The sequence below is a fragment of the Salmo salar genome, chromosome ssa19 (assembly GCF_905237065.1).
Source record: "Salmo salar chromosome ssa19, Ssal_v3.1, whole genome shotgun sequence".
In the NCBI taxonomy this organism is placed as follows: Eukaryota; Metazoa; Chordata; class Actinopteri; order Salmoniformes; family Salmonidae; genus Salmo; species Salmo salar.
This window is the reverse complement of record NC_059460.1, coordinates 50,989,871-51,004,430: the sequence shown is the minus strand read 5'-3', so window position 1 is coordinate 51,004,430 and position 14,560 is coordinate 50,989,871. Positions and strand designations below refer to the sequence as shown.

Genomic DNA, 14,560 nt, shown 5'->3' with positions numbered 1-14,560 from the left:
ACACTTTCACACTATTTCACTCTTCACATTACACTGCTGCTACTCTTTTTATTATCTATCCTGATTGCCTAGTCACTTTTACCCCTACCCACATGTACATATTAACTCAACTACCTCGTACCCCTGCACATTGACTCGGTACTGGTACTCCTTGTATATAGCCTCATTATTGTTACTATTTCCTTATTTATTTTTTTTACATTTAAAAACTTTTTAACTCTGCATTGTTGGGAAAGTGCTCGTAAGTAAGCATTTCGTGGTAAAGTCTACACCTGTTGTATTTGGTGCATGTGACAAATAACATTTGATTGGACTTTTTTTATGGATGAGTTGATTACTGATTTACATGCACATGCGACCTTTTCTGACCCGAATGTGTTTGTGCCCTCAGCTCTTCCTCCAGCGGGAGCAAGCGGCCATAGCGGCAGAGGCGGAGACAGATGACTTCATCAACGACGTGCCCAAGCCCAAGCTGGACCAGAGCGGCGAGTGGCAGGAGTCGGGTGGCGAGATCCAATGGGTGGCCTCGGAGAACAACAACGCCATCAGCGAGAAAGAGAAGGCCAAGAAAGAGGAGGAGAACGAGGAGATAGACCTTACCAAAGGTAATGACCTACCTGGTTAAATAAACACAAAATAAATCAATAAAATCGAACTAACTAGGTGTAATGTAATAGATACATAATGGCATCTAGGTAACTCTGAAAAGAGATTCAGAAGAACCCATGTTTGGATTATAGGTTAGGAGCTGTATTGGTTATTCTATGAATATTTGGGCGACTGACACTTTCTCCTTCTCCCTCCATCCCTTCCTGCTGCAGCTCTTCAGCATGCTGGGAAGCACATGGAGGACAGCATAGTGGCCTCATACACAGCACTGCTACTGGGCTGTCTCTGTCAGGGGAGTCCGGTAAGGGCACTCCGGACACTCCCACTGCCGGCTCTGAGTGGCATGGCTGCTCTACATAATCAAATCAACTGTTATTTAAATTGCAGTTGAAATCAGGAACACACATTACAGAAAATCATTTAAATGATAAAAACACAAGTAATAGGTGAAGAGAGCTGAATAAAGAAACATAACAAATGTTGATAATAACAGTGAAATCATTGATCCCTTCTCTACACAACTGTCTAACCCTGAACCGATGCAGCCCTTCATGTTGAAGCAATGAGACAAGGTCACATCACATAATGGGTTGCATAGACCTAGTTTGGCCTTGTTCATTAGACACGTGGACTTTAGGCTACAGTTTACAGTGCATTCGGGATCGTATTCAGACCCCTTCCCTTTCTGCACATTTTGTTAAGTTAGAGCCTTATTCTAAAATGGATTAAATTATTTGTTTTCCTCATCAATCTACACACAATACCCCATAATGACATTGAAAACAGGTTTGAATACATTTTTATAAATGTATAAAAAAATTCTAAACAGAACTTATTTACATAAGTATTCAGACCCTTTGCTATGAGACTCAAAAGTGAGCTTAGGTGCATCCTATTTCCGATGATCATCCTTCTGATGTTTCTACAACTTGATTGGAGTCCACCAGTGATAAATTCTATTGATTGGACATGATTTGGAAAGACACACACCTGTCTATATAGGTCATGTCAAAGCAAAAACCAAGGCATGAGGTTGAAGGAATTGTCTGTAGAGCTGGCCACCCAGCTAAACTGAGCAATCGGGGGAGAAGGGCCTTGGTCAGGGAGGTGACCAAGAACCCGATGGTCACTCTGACAGAGCTCCAGAGTTCCTCTGTGGAGATGGGAGAACCTTCCAGAAGGACAACCATCTCTGCAGCACTCAACCAATCAGGCCTTCATGTGGAGTGACCAGACAGAAGCCACTCCTCAGTAAAAGGCACATGACAGCCCGCTTGGAGTTTGCCAAAAGGCACCTAAAGGACTCTCAGACCATAAGAAACAAGATTCTCTGGTCTGATGAAACCAAGATTGAACTCTTTGGCCTGAATACCAAGCGTCACGTCTGGAGGAAACCTGGAACCATCCCTAAAGTGAAGCATGGTGGTGGCAGCATCATGCTGTGGGAATATTTTTTAGTGGCAGGGACTGAGACTTGTCAGGATTGAGGGAAAGATGAACGGAGCAAAGTACAGATATCCTTGATGAAAACCTGCTTGAGACTGCTCAGGACCTCAGACTGAAGCAAAGGTTCACCTTCCAACAGGATAACGACCCTGAGCACACAGCTAAGACAACGCAGGAGTGGCTTCAGGACGAGTCTCAAGGTTCTAGAGTGTCCTGGACTTGAACCCGATTGAACATCTCTGGAGAGACCTGAAAATAGCTGTGCAGCGATGCTCCCCATCCAACCTGACAGAGCTTGAGAGGATTTGCAGAGAAGAATGGGACCAACTCCCCAAATACAGTTGTGCCAAGCTTGTAGCGTCATACCCAAGAAGACTTGATGCTATAATCGCTGCCAAGGGTGCTTAAACAAAGTACTGAGTAAAGGGTCTGAATACTTGTGATATATATTTTTTTTTCTAATACATTTGCCAGAATTTCTAAAACCTGTTTTTGCTTTGTCATTATGGGGTATTGTGTAGATGGAGGGTGGAAAAACACAATTTAATCCATTTTAGAATAAGGCTGTAACGACACAAAATGTGGAAAAAGTCAAGGGGTCTGAACACTTTCTGAATGCACTGTACATGACATTTTGGCCATTTATCCAGACGTAGGTAAGGCAAACGAATCCATTGTGTACAGCATAGCTAGTGCTGCGGTCACCCCATTATGCATGTTAAACTAGACTGTTGTTTTCTCATGTACCCAACGTTCACTTCAAATACACACATCACCATTTAGACAAGTTGACTCGTCTGCGATGCCTCGTTCGAATGTCGGTAATAAACATCCATCATCTGTGTCATTTTAAAGCCTCTCTCAGGGACCATCAATGATTTCCTTCAAAATTGCCGTCTTAAAAGTTTCACGGCCGACTGTCGAAAAGGAAAATTAAAGCTGTGATAATGTTATTCCGGCATTAATGGCTATTTCTCTTTTGAAGATGTTATTAGCGATCCAATGATGCCTTGAGAGCTTAGTACATCTGCAGTAATGGACTCTCTCTCACTGAGTCTCCCATAAGGCAGTTAGGTTGTGATTGATGTGCCATGGACGTTATCCCTCTCTGATAAAAGCTACAGCCTGGGACTGGTACAGGTTTATCTGGACAGGGCTCTGTGTTCTATCTCGTAAAGGTCACGCCTCAGACTTTAAACAAGACTTTCGTCTTAAAACAAAATGACTGTGGTCTAGCGGTCCAAGGCACTGCCTGTAGAATACGTACTGCTGCCAGAATGGGTCCAAACCCGGCTCATTGTTCTTTCAGCGCACTCTCCAACTTTTACTCGCTACCTCTGTCATCTGTAATAAAACAAAAACATATATCAAACAAAATAACTAGTTGGGTTTACTAGAAGGACTGGACAAGTTCCAATGAATGAAACTTAAACTAGCCTAAACTAACTGAATACTGCTTTTAATGGAGTAACCGCATCAGAGAGATGGATGGCTGAGTGGACCGGCCATTCTAGGGCCTCTGACCACAGAACACCGGCCATCATTTTCTTTTCTCGACGATTCTACATGTATCACCACTGTTCGTTGACACCCAGCATTTAATCCGCTGCGCACGACCAACCTTGGTTATGGTGGCTACGGTTCTGGTGCGTCTTCCCTCGAAGAGATGATTTGGACATGGAGATTAGTTTATCACTAGAATTACTGTTTGCTGACATTCTATATCTGCCTGTTGTGATTGTATGTCATCAGAGATTGGACTTGAGTTGAACTAACAAAGGTTTCAATGCTGATTCATAGTCTTCTCTTTCAGATGAATGTGACTACTGTGAGGGAAAGCCTGCCCAAAGGAGATTTCTCAATAATGACTGAAATGCTCAAGAAGTTCCTCAATTTCATGAATCTTACAGTAAGTTCTCTCACATAAAAAAAATGTCAGTTTTTATAACTTTTTTTACCCCTTTTTCTCCCCAATTTTGTGATATCCAATTTGTAGTTAGTCTTGTCCCATCGCTGCAACTCCCCTACGCACTCGGGAGATGCGATGGTCGAGAGCCATGCGTCCTCCGAAACACGACCCTGCCAAGCCGCACTGCTTCTTGACACACTTCTCGCTTAACCCGGAAGCCAGCCGCACCAATGTGTCGGAGGAAACACCATCCAGCTGGCAACTGAAATCGACTTGCAGGTGCCCGGCCCGCCACAAGGAGTCGCTAGAATGCGATGAGACAAGGAAATCTCAGCCAGCCAAACCCTCCCCTAACCCGGACGTAACGGGTCTGTAGTGATGCCTCAAGCACTGCGATGCAGTGCCTTAAACCGCTGCGCCACTCGGGAGGCAAAATGTCTGTTTTTAAATGTCTTTATTGTGGCTTCTTTAATGTGTCATTGAGCTTGTACAGGCTCATGAGTAGTATCCATCTCTGGTTCCTGTAGCCTTGTGTATAAATAGGGATGTTGTGTGGAGAGTGCTTCAGTGTGTGGTAACTGACCTCTGCTTTCTCTCTCACCCTTTCTGTCTCACCCTCTCTCTCTCACTCTCTCTCCCCCTCTGTCCATAGTGTGATGTGGGCACCGCAGGGCAGAAGTCCATCTCTCGGGTCATTGACTATCTAGAGCACTGTTAGAGAGGCCTGGCTCTGCAGAAAGGGCCCACACTGGGGACTGAACACTCGCCTCACACAGAGACCAGGACAGTTGGATGGACCCTACCCCAGAGACCACACACAGCCTGCTAATAACGACCACCCATCATCATCATTGTGATCACCACGTTCACTATACAAACTGTGATGGTCTCCCCTCACACACGTGAGGCCTGAGGCACTATTTCAGCATTCCACCTCTCCTATTATTATGACGTCTGCTTGGAATAACCAGAGAAGTAAATTCCAAAAAACTCCCGTTTTATTCTTGACTTTGTTCTCAACGTTGGGTTTTTCTGTTCCCTCATGAAAATATAATTTATGATTGACTCATTGATATTCATTCAATATGATTTTTTTCTTTAATTGATTTCCCCACTTGTGCTATTCAGGTTGTACATTTATATAAAAACTCCTTGTATTCCAAATCAATATTTCCACTCCTTATTACAGCTATAGGCCTGGACATGTTTTTGTGGAAGGGCCAGACTGTGACATCATTTCCTCCTTTGTTTTGGGTTTTGTTTTCTGTCTGCTGTAAAATATGGCTCTTTCCCTGCCTCCTTCCTCTATTAACTTTCGATTGTCATCAAAGTGCCTGAATTCCCCCCTCTGAATCCATAGAAAGCGTTGGGCAGTGACCCACAGAACTGGAATAGGAGCGCAGAAGCCAGTGCTCTCAGCCTTCTTTGAAATGCTGAAATCCACCAGAGCCCCATAGTCCCGCAGCACTGATGCCATTGTATTGCTTTCACGACTGTTCCGCTTTTTTTGTGTTCTAAAAACCTCTTTGTAGTTGAGTGGAGGGTGTCAAACCCACCAGGCACAGATGTCCATCCGTTCAATATCTGTTACATTTGGTTGAGTTGTCAGCTAATGTGAAATCAACAAGATTTCACTACTTCATTGGATTTAGGTTCAAAGTTGGGTGAACAATAGATTAAATGCCCTTACGTTGAGGAGTTTTGCAAATCCAATCAGTTTTCCACGTTGATTCATTGTCATCACATACATTTAGTTGTTGAAATTATGTGGCAACGACGTTTATTCAACCAGTTTTTGTCCAGTTCGAATAGATTTGAGTTCTCTTTCAAATTGCACAAAGAGGTGAGGGTGAGACAGAATTGTTAGTTTGGTCAGTCTGAGTCAATATTAGAGATTCTAGCTCTTCAAGGACAGACCTGAAATGGTCCCCATCTGTACTGTTCACTAATGTACGAGAACTACATAATTTAGCTTATACTTACCCCATCATTATTAATTATGGCCAAGAGGAAAGTATGGATGTTTGTGCCTTTTAATTTGTACTGGAGAGCCTCTGTTAGTCTGAATGACCACAGTGCTTCACCTACCAATTGAAGGCTGTAGAACACTTCACAAATTGTTGGTTTCTGATCTCGCCAGCAACACTTCTGTCTTTGAATAAATACAAACCAGTCCCCTTTTCTCTGCTTTGCTTCAATTGCTTTATTGAGGTTTTCTCAATTAATTTCAACATAATAAATCAACGGGACTGGAAGCCTACCATATTTGTAGCATTTCAAACTTTTTAAATTAAGTACTAGAACTGATAAGATGACTATTCATGAACCGAGCCTGTAGCAGTTGCTGTACCCATACTCCATCTAAGTTTCATAGCCGGTGTTCTCAGTTTTGTTAATTTCAGGCTAGATTGGGACTGCTATCGGCTTAAGCACAGTGTCAGCTACTGCATTGGTCATATGTTGTTTCCCATAGATTTCTCCCATAAAACTAAAATCATTTTATCCCAGCTTGGATGTTGAGGTTGGGAGGCTAAGATTTATGTTCTTAAGTTGCATTTGTTTTCATTTGGTGTGTTTCCAACGTGTCGTTTTGTTTCTCATGGGTGTGCTAAGACACACGCCCTCATCAGTACTTTCTAAGCTATTTCAACACTTCTAAAGTTTACAAGAGCTTTATTCACAAATCTGGAAATGAATGGAATAATGTAAATAAATTTGTAAATATTTCCTATTGGAAATTAGAAATGGTAGACTACTTTTCTGAATCCAATCCTATTTTTATTTTATACAGCATTTCTCAGTTGTGTTATTTGAAAGTCAGATTAAAAAGGTATACAAAGCCAAATGCAGGAACATGATCTTTGTACCAATTTCAAGAATGTCTTTGGTTACCTGTATATAATTTTAACTAGAATAAAAATTGCTACTTTCAGTATACCTGTGTCTGATACTTTTTGTATTTTTGTACACTTCTGTACGTTTTGTATCATGTTTTGGAATAATCGATTGCCCGTTTTAGAGCATAAACTTTCAGACATGCGAAAGAAGCCGAAGCTTTTAGATAAAGCTCATATTGATGCGTAAATAGGTTTCAAACAAGAATCAACATGTTTTGTATGAGAAAAAAAATACATTAGTAAGCACAAACAAATACAATCTGTTATTTTGTGCCACTAGTTCTCTCCCACAGGTTCGTAAACCCTCGCAGCTCTGTCTTCTGTTCTTCGCAAGGCGCGCGCATCACGTTTCCACTGTCTCTACATATATTGTATGTACCTGGCCCAGGTAGCTTTACAGCTGGGTCTTCTGCTGTGGAGTTCATTGTTGGCCTTCCCGTTGGGGCCGTGTCCACCTTCGCCTTGCTCTCAAGTTCAGTGGTGCTGAATTCCGCTACGCAGGGCCTGTCCTGCAACAAGTCGCTGAGCGTCGATATGTATATCTGCGCCATCTGAAGAGTCTCTGACTTGGACAGCTTCTTGTCGCTCTCCAGGTTAGGGATAACGCTCCTGAGGCGGTCGAAGGCAACATTGAGGCCGAGCATCCTCCTCCTCTCCCGGGCGTTAGCAGCCATGCGCCGCCGCCTTTGCGCTTTGTCGATGGTGCTCTGGTCCTGTTCGATGTATCCGAGCCCTGGCAATCTGAGTTCCCCAACAGCGCACGTGTCACATTCGCTCCTGCGCTCTGCTCTCTCCTCTGTCCAACTTGTCTGCCCAAGAGCGCCATGTGGCAGGTCTATAGGATGTACTTGCACTTTCAAATCAGCAACAGTGTCTGCGTCTCTGGAGATGTATGGCGCAAATAGACTTTTGCGGCGTTGCATTGTCCCGACTAGGGTATAGATTCAACAGTGCAGACGTAACTGAACTTCTAGACCCGTGGCTTAAAAAAGTTTCTGGTGTGAGGGGAGAATTTATTGACAAACGCCAGAGCTTGTGAGGATGCTATGGGCGTGGCAAGGGTCGTGTGCGCGTAATGAATAGAGTTAGATCCCTTTGATAATGTCAGCAGGAAGTCTTATTAACCAAGTTCATCAAAAGTGGATTAGGTCCATCTGAGTGATCGCTGTGCTCATGGGGCTTGGCTTGGCTCTGGGCAAAGTGCGATCAGGCCAATTTTTTTTTAGAGCTCGTTGTCTATGAATTATTTTATTAAGATTTATCCTATAGGCTAATGGCACAGCAGGCTAACATCTTCTCTGCCCCCCCCCAATGCAAAAAACGTTTTCATAATTGCAACCATGGGGAAAATATAGATTTTATGAAATCATAGTCCTTTAGGAGAAATCCTAGGCCTTCATTTACATAGTCACAAATGGATTTGTAGGCTGGATAATTGAATTCAAAGGTGTAGCCTTATTCTCACAAAAGAGAGAGAGGAAAACCTTGGGTCAAATAATTATAAATGTATGTAAAAAGCTAAATGAACAGTAGGATAACTGACAGTCAGGCCACAAACGCAATGTGTATAATCTCATCCGATTTAGCGCTGTCCACTAAAGCAATGTGGGCCCTATTTTCTCTGCGCACATTAGAACTGCGGTAACCCACGCTTTCTTTACTCTGACAACTGCCTCTCCAAAAATCTGTAAGTGAATAATACACACATATTGTAGAGTGGTCTCAGAGTTGGATAGTTGGCGAGCTCCAGCAACACGTGGTAGGAGGTCCTGACAGTTGTTGGCACACTCCTCATATTAAACTTAATGAAGCGTCTCATTGAACCGAGGAGGCAGGCCTGCGATCAAACCCCGCCGGACGAGTAGATTAGAGCCCCCCCCCCCCATGACGAGGGTAAATTGGAGTGCATACATGCCTGTCAGAGCAAGACAAGAAGAAATGAGACCAAATTTCACTGACGGGATTAGCGGTGGAGGGTAAAGGGGGAAAACCTTTTTCTTTTCAGTGTTTGCCATCACCAACAAAAGACGCAAACCGGACGCACGAGCCAAGTGTTGGAGAGAGGCACACACTTGTCAGAAGTCATTAAATTCGGCTGCGCATCGAGTAAAGTAATGAAACAAGCGCATTCTAATGAAAAAAAGGATTTAACTGGAAATTATAATCAAACTATTCGAGTTATTCCTAAAATGCTGATTTTAATATGCCTAGACAAACAATTCACTTGATGAAGTTAGTAGGCCTATCTGATTTAAGACAGATCAAATCTGAAAAATTATTCTGTCATGTTTATTTGATTAATCATGGTAGATTGCTAATAAACCATTGCTTTTAGCGAAGAAGTAAAACATCACTTTATCCGTTATTTTCTCAAATTAGCCTAATCTTAAACCTAATTAGTATTTTACTGGGAGAAGAAGAAGAAGGCATTCATCTAGGCCTATTGGAAATATACTTCATTCATAACAGCAGAGGAAACAGAACCCATGGTCATCATCAGTGATGTAAAGTACTTAAGTAAAAATACTTTCAAGTACTACTTAAGCAGTTTTTTTTTGGTATCTGTACTTTATTTTTATTTCATGACAACTTACTTTTACTTTACTACATTCCTAAAGAAAATAATGTACTTTTTTCATACATTTCCCCTGACACCTTAAAGTACTCCTTACATTTTGAATGCTTAGAAGTACAGGAAAATTGTAAAATTCAAGCACATATAAAGAGTACATCCCTGCCTCGGATCTGGCGGACTCACTAAACATAGATGCTTTGTTTGTAAATTATGTCTCAGTGTAGGAGTGAGCCCCTGGTTATCCATACATTTAAAAAAAAAGAGAAAGTCTGGTTTGCTTAATATAAGGAATTTGAAATGATTTCTACTTTTACTTTTGATACTTAAGTACATTTTATCAATTACACTTACGTTTGATACTTAAGTATATATAAACCAAATACTTTAACTTTTACTCAAGTAGTATTTTACTGGGCAACTCACTTTTACTTGAGTAATTTTCTATTAACGTGTCTATACTTTTACTCAAGTATGACAATTGGGTACTTCTTCCACCACTGGTCATTATATAGTATATTCATAACATATTGGCTAGCCAGGCTAATGCTTGATTATACAGTGTCAAAATATTGTAAACTACATTCCGTCTATAATCAGGTGCCGAGTTTATTTCTAACCTTACACCTGTTTGAGGCTACCATGCTGGCTGCGATAGCAAGCCCTCTCCATCATCTAGGTTCTTGTCTAGAAGGGATGTCGCTAATGTGAAAGTGACGTCACCTATAATTTTAGCAAACCTTAACCCTTGTCCTAACCTTAACCTAATTATTCTAACCTGCTACGTAAATTATCCAAACATGCTAGGAAAAGTCACTTGTGACATTAGCACCAACCCATCTAGTCAAAAACATAATCTAGGCACAGACAGATGTGCACCACCATAAAAGGCTCTGCATGGTCAATCCGACATCTGCATTGGCCGTGCGGCATTTACGGTGCTATGGCCTCTGCAGCGGGCAGGGCATTCATACTTCTGGCGCTTAGTTGTGCAGAGCTGTTGTGAAGGAAGTTGTCAAGGATGTGAATTTGTGTTTATACAGGACCTCCTGCCCTCACCTACAGTCAACCAGTCATGTCAATACAAGCTATATGGAGCCCTCCACATTGTTACACAATTTGAGAGAAGGACAGTGATGCGGTACTGAGCTCAATTGGGCCTTCACGTGCCTCCAGAGGCTACACAATATTGCGTCACACTATCCATACCGCGCCTCGACCACATTTTTGGATCAAGCATAAATTGGCTCTTATCCATAAAGCTCCATCACCCTGGTAAATCTTGACATAAAGAAAAACCCTTGAATTAGTAGGCGTGTCCAAACTTTGGATTTTTATTTTTATTTATTAAATCGACAACAATACAATAAAAACAATAATGTACCTACGGTAAAAACATCAGATTAGTCTAAGGTCACTGAGGGAGGGATGGTGCATAGGCTATGTGGGTACCAAGAATGTCTGGCTATCATATAAAACGTTTACCATTCCATTCCTTCTAATTTTATCCGAATCATGGACTGTGGACATTCTGTCTCATTTTCAAGTTACATGGAAATTAAATTAATTAATTAACATGATTTTTCCACTTAGTGGATAACCACTTTAGGGTGCTATTTGAATTGCTTTACGGTCTCTCACTTCTGTCACTTGTAACTATTTTATTAACTTTTCCATAAGAACATACAATTGCTGTGTGTTACATTGTAAGTGGTTCTCCTTTCTATTGAATTTGTAATTCGCCACTGTTAATCTGCTTTTGATCAAGACAATTCTCAGACGAGTTGACGTTGACTAGTTCTTGCTAGTCAACGTCAACTCGTTGCCTGATGCTTTTTTGCATATTTTATTTATCTTTATGGAGTCAGATAAACATGTAAATAGGCGAATTGCATAGTCTTATCATGTGAGGTATAAGATAAATATTACCCCACTACAATGCCTACTCAATCCCTACTGAAATACTACTGCCCTTTGTGTGTGTGTGTGTGTGTGTGTGTGTGTGTGTGTGGTGCTGTGTCACTACTGATCACTGCTGAAATGCTCCTGATCCTTTGTCATTTCCTACATAAACCCTTTGGAATTACTATTTGAAAACTGACATATTTATTACTGTTTGCCTATTCAAAATCCTGGGTCACAGTTTATTTGGATAGTCCGGATTTTCACATTATCAACAAACTATCTGCTTATAAGCAACTGCTTGCTAAGGTTAGGATTAGAATAAAGGTTAGGGCAGCGTTTCCCAAACTCTGTCCTCGGGATCCCAAGGGTTGCACGTATTGGTTTTTGCCCTAACACTACACAGCTGATTCAAACTGTCACATGTTGATGATTAGTTAATTATTTGAATCAGCTGTGTAGTGCTAGGGCAAAAAAAAAAATGGTTTGGGATAAGAGTTAGGGTTAGGGCTAGAAGATAGTTTGTTTAAATGTTATTTTTTTGTGTGGTACTTTTTACCCCTTTTTGTCCCCAATTGGTAGTTACAGTTTTGTCCCATCGCTGCAACCCCTGTACGGACTCGGGAGAGGCGAAGGTGGAGAGCCATGCGTCCTCCAAAACACGACACTGACAAGCTGCACTGCTACTTGACACACTGCTCGCTTAACCCGGGAAGCCAGCCGCACCAATGTGTCAGTGGAAACACCGTACAGCTGGTGATCGAAGTCAGTGTGCATGTGCCCAGCTGCCACAAGGAGTCGCTAGAGCCCAATGGGACAAGGACATCCCAGCCGGCCAAACCCTCCCCTAACCTGGACGACGCTGGGCCAATTGTGCATAGCCTCATGGGTTTCCCGGTTGCGAACCCGGATATGTAGTGACGCGTCTAGCACTGCGATGCAGTGCTTTAGACCGCTGCGCCACTCGGGAGGCCCTCGTTTAAATGTTACTGACAGTCTGTAAAGGTTCTACAGATGGACTATCCAAATAGTGTTACCAAAATCACTATTAACATCTTGTTCCACTACTGCGTCACTACTAGGCTAGTGAACATGTTGTTTCCTCAAGTTTCTAACTGTAGTTATATAATCAAACAAATAATAAGCTAATACAAAAGTAATTGCATTTTTTAAAATGTGTTATTAATGGCATATTAAATGACATATTTGCACTTTTTTGTTAATCCCTTTGAGGCCTTGTCTTCATTCAGTTTTGACATATCTTCAGCAGTGGCGGTCGGTGCTGTTTAAGATGAGGGAGGAGGATATATTTTTTCTTTATGTGCATGGCCTCATTTCTATTACAGCATATTGAATGAGTGTCATTCATATTCCATTCACCCAGCACAATGTAACATTGGTAGGTGTAGCCTACTACATGATACAAAAATGTCCCTTTACCCATCATGAGGTTACTACAACCTAGTTTATGAATGCAAGTTTACAACAAAGGTGCACAGGTTGAGAGAAAAATTAGTAATCAAGATGACAGACAGTGACACATTCAATACTGCCTTGCACACCCTTGCCTGCATCTAGCTGATCTAATCATTAGTCCAACAGTTGGAAACAAGAGTTTCTATTGGACATATTCAGATATGGTTATCCCCGTTTCTTTCTGTTTGCTTGCGTTTAAGAAATGTTTTTCAACAGAATCGGCAGAATGAATACACCTCTGATCACATGCAAACACACTTTCATAGCAGCCTCATACAAACAGCATGATCACTTTGGTCATTGTATAATTCCTTCTCGCATCTACACGCTCTCCTCCTCTCACCTTTTCCCTTCTCTTGTGGACAACACATCAGCTGTCTGTGACCAGGCGAAAAAACCTTTCCAAGCCAAACCTTCATATCATAACTGCTAACCACTACACACAGCCTACACCGTTGTCACCATATTAGCTAACGTCATAGTCAACATACTGCAGCTAATAGAACTAACGTGTTAGTAAACCTGCTACAATCATGCAGTACAGTGTTCAAGAAGTTTAGCAGTCACACCGGCGGGCCCCGGTGGCAGTAAATTAATCAAACCAAAAGCTTACATTGACTTGGAAGAGTTCCAATGTTGGGTAGCCATAGCCAGCTAGCTAACATAGCATCCCTTTCTGTTTGAGCCATGTGTTTCAGTAACATCACTTTTTTAATGTTTCACTATTTTTTCCCCCTAAATTCACTGAGGAGGATGGTCCTCTCCTTCCTCCTCTGAGGAGCCTCCACAGATCTTCAGATCCTCTTTTTTTTGTTGCAGCCACATTTCTCCACCACGTAACCTTTTAGAAAATAAAGACATGCACAAGAGAAAACCAATTAAAAGCCATTATCAATCTTCTACTAACAGAGGTGACATAAGACAACACAGAAAAACATTTGATAAACAATGTTAATCTTTCCAACAATGGCCTCCAGTTTTCAGTCTTCTTAAGTCGAGGGACTCCTTGGCAACAGTTCAAAAGAGGTAAGTAGAATGGGTAAGTATACCAATATGAACATCCTACATTTGCATACAAGCACATATACTTTTTAGCTAGCATGACAAAAACAGAAGCTTTATAGCTACATTTCAATGGGGATAGTAAACAGCTAAGCATCAAAGTAGTTATAAAACATAAAGGAAAGTTAAACAGATAATGCCAGCATAAGGGCTATGAAAGACAGGATGACAAAGGATGTAAGATGTTACATTAGGGATTGTCAAAAAATAGTAGCTAGCTAACAACAACCAACTACTTCCTGTTTTTTATCCTTCTGCGGTTGCGTGAAGACGGTGTAGTTTGGCTGTAGTGTTCCCAGCAAACAGGAAAACCTTGTGTTTCGGCGCGACGTTATCCCACTGATGTTCTGGGAATGTTCTAAGAACGTTGCGTGATGGCCCCAAGGGAACGTTCTATGGGGGACCTTTGTGTAGTTCCCTGTACGTTCCCAGGATGTCACTGAGGACCGTGTCAGGACCTTTTTAGGACGTTCTCAGGACTTTCATTCTACTAGTCCTTAGGACGTTGCGTGATGGTCCCAAGGGAACATTCTCTGGGGGACCTTTGTGTAGTTCCCTGTAAGTTATCAGGACATCACTGAGGACCATGTCAGGACCTTTTTAGGGTGTTCTCAGGACTTTGGATGTACTTGTCCTGTGGATGTACTTGGGATGTTGTGTCATGGTCCCCTGAACATTTTTAGGACA

General features: G+C 41.8%; 2 protein-coding genes across 3 annotated transcripts in view; one reads left to right on the top strand and one right to left on the bottom strand.

Annotated features, from left to right (window-relative positions):
• The window catches only part of LOC106578987 (wings apart-like protein homolog), a 46,204-nt gene extending 39,305 nt beyond the window's left edge, over nucleotides 1-6,899 (top strand). The window contains exons 17-20 of one of the 2 annotated variants that reach the window (XM_045702429.1): nucleotides 392-605; nucleotides 822-910; nucleotides 3,869-3,964; nucleotides 4,617-6,899. In XM_045702429.1, the coding sequence (XP_045558385.1) occupies nucleotides 392-605; nucleotides 822-910; nucleotides 3,869-3,964; nucleotides 4,617-4,682 (465 nt within the window). In that variant the 3' untranslated portion in view covers nucleotides 4,683-6,899. Of the gene's footprint in view, nucleotides 1-391; nucleotides 606-821; nucleotides 911-3,868; nucleotides 3,965-4,616 lie in introns of those variants that run through there. The other variant, XR_006760732.1, reaches the window with a different exon arrangement.
• LOC106578988 (class E basic helix-loop-helix protein 23-like) lies at nucleotides 6,331-7,834 on the bottom strand. Its single transcript, XM_014158354.2, has one exon. It carries the CDS (start codon nucleotides 7,782-7,784, stop codon nucleotides 7,125-7,127), a length of 660 nt encoding a protein of 219 aa, XP_014013829.1. The 5' UTR covers nucleotides 7,785-7,834; the 3' UTR covers nucleotides 6,331-7,124.
• Between the last annotated feature and the right edge of the window lie 6,726 nt (nucleotides 7,835-14,560).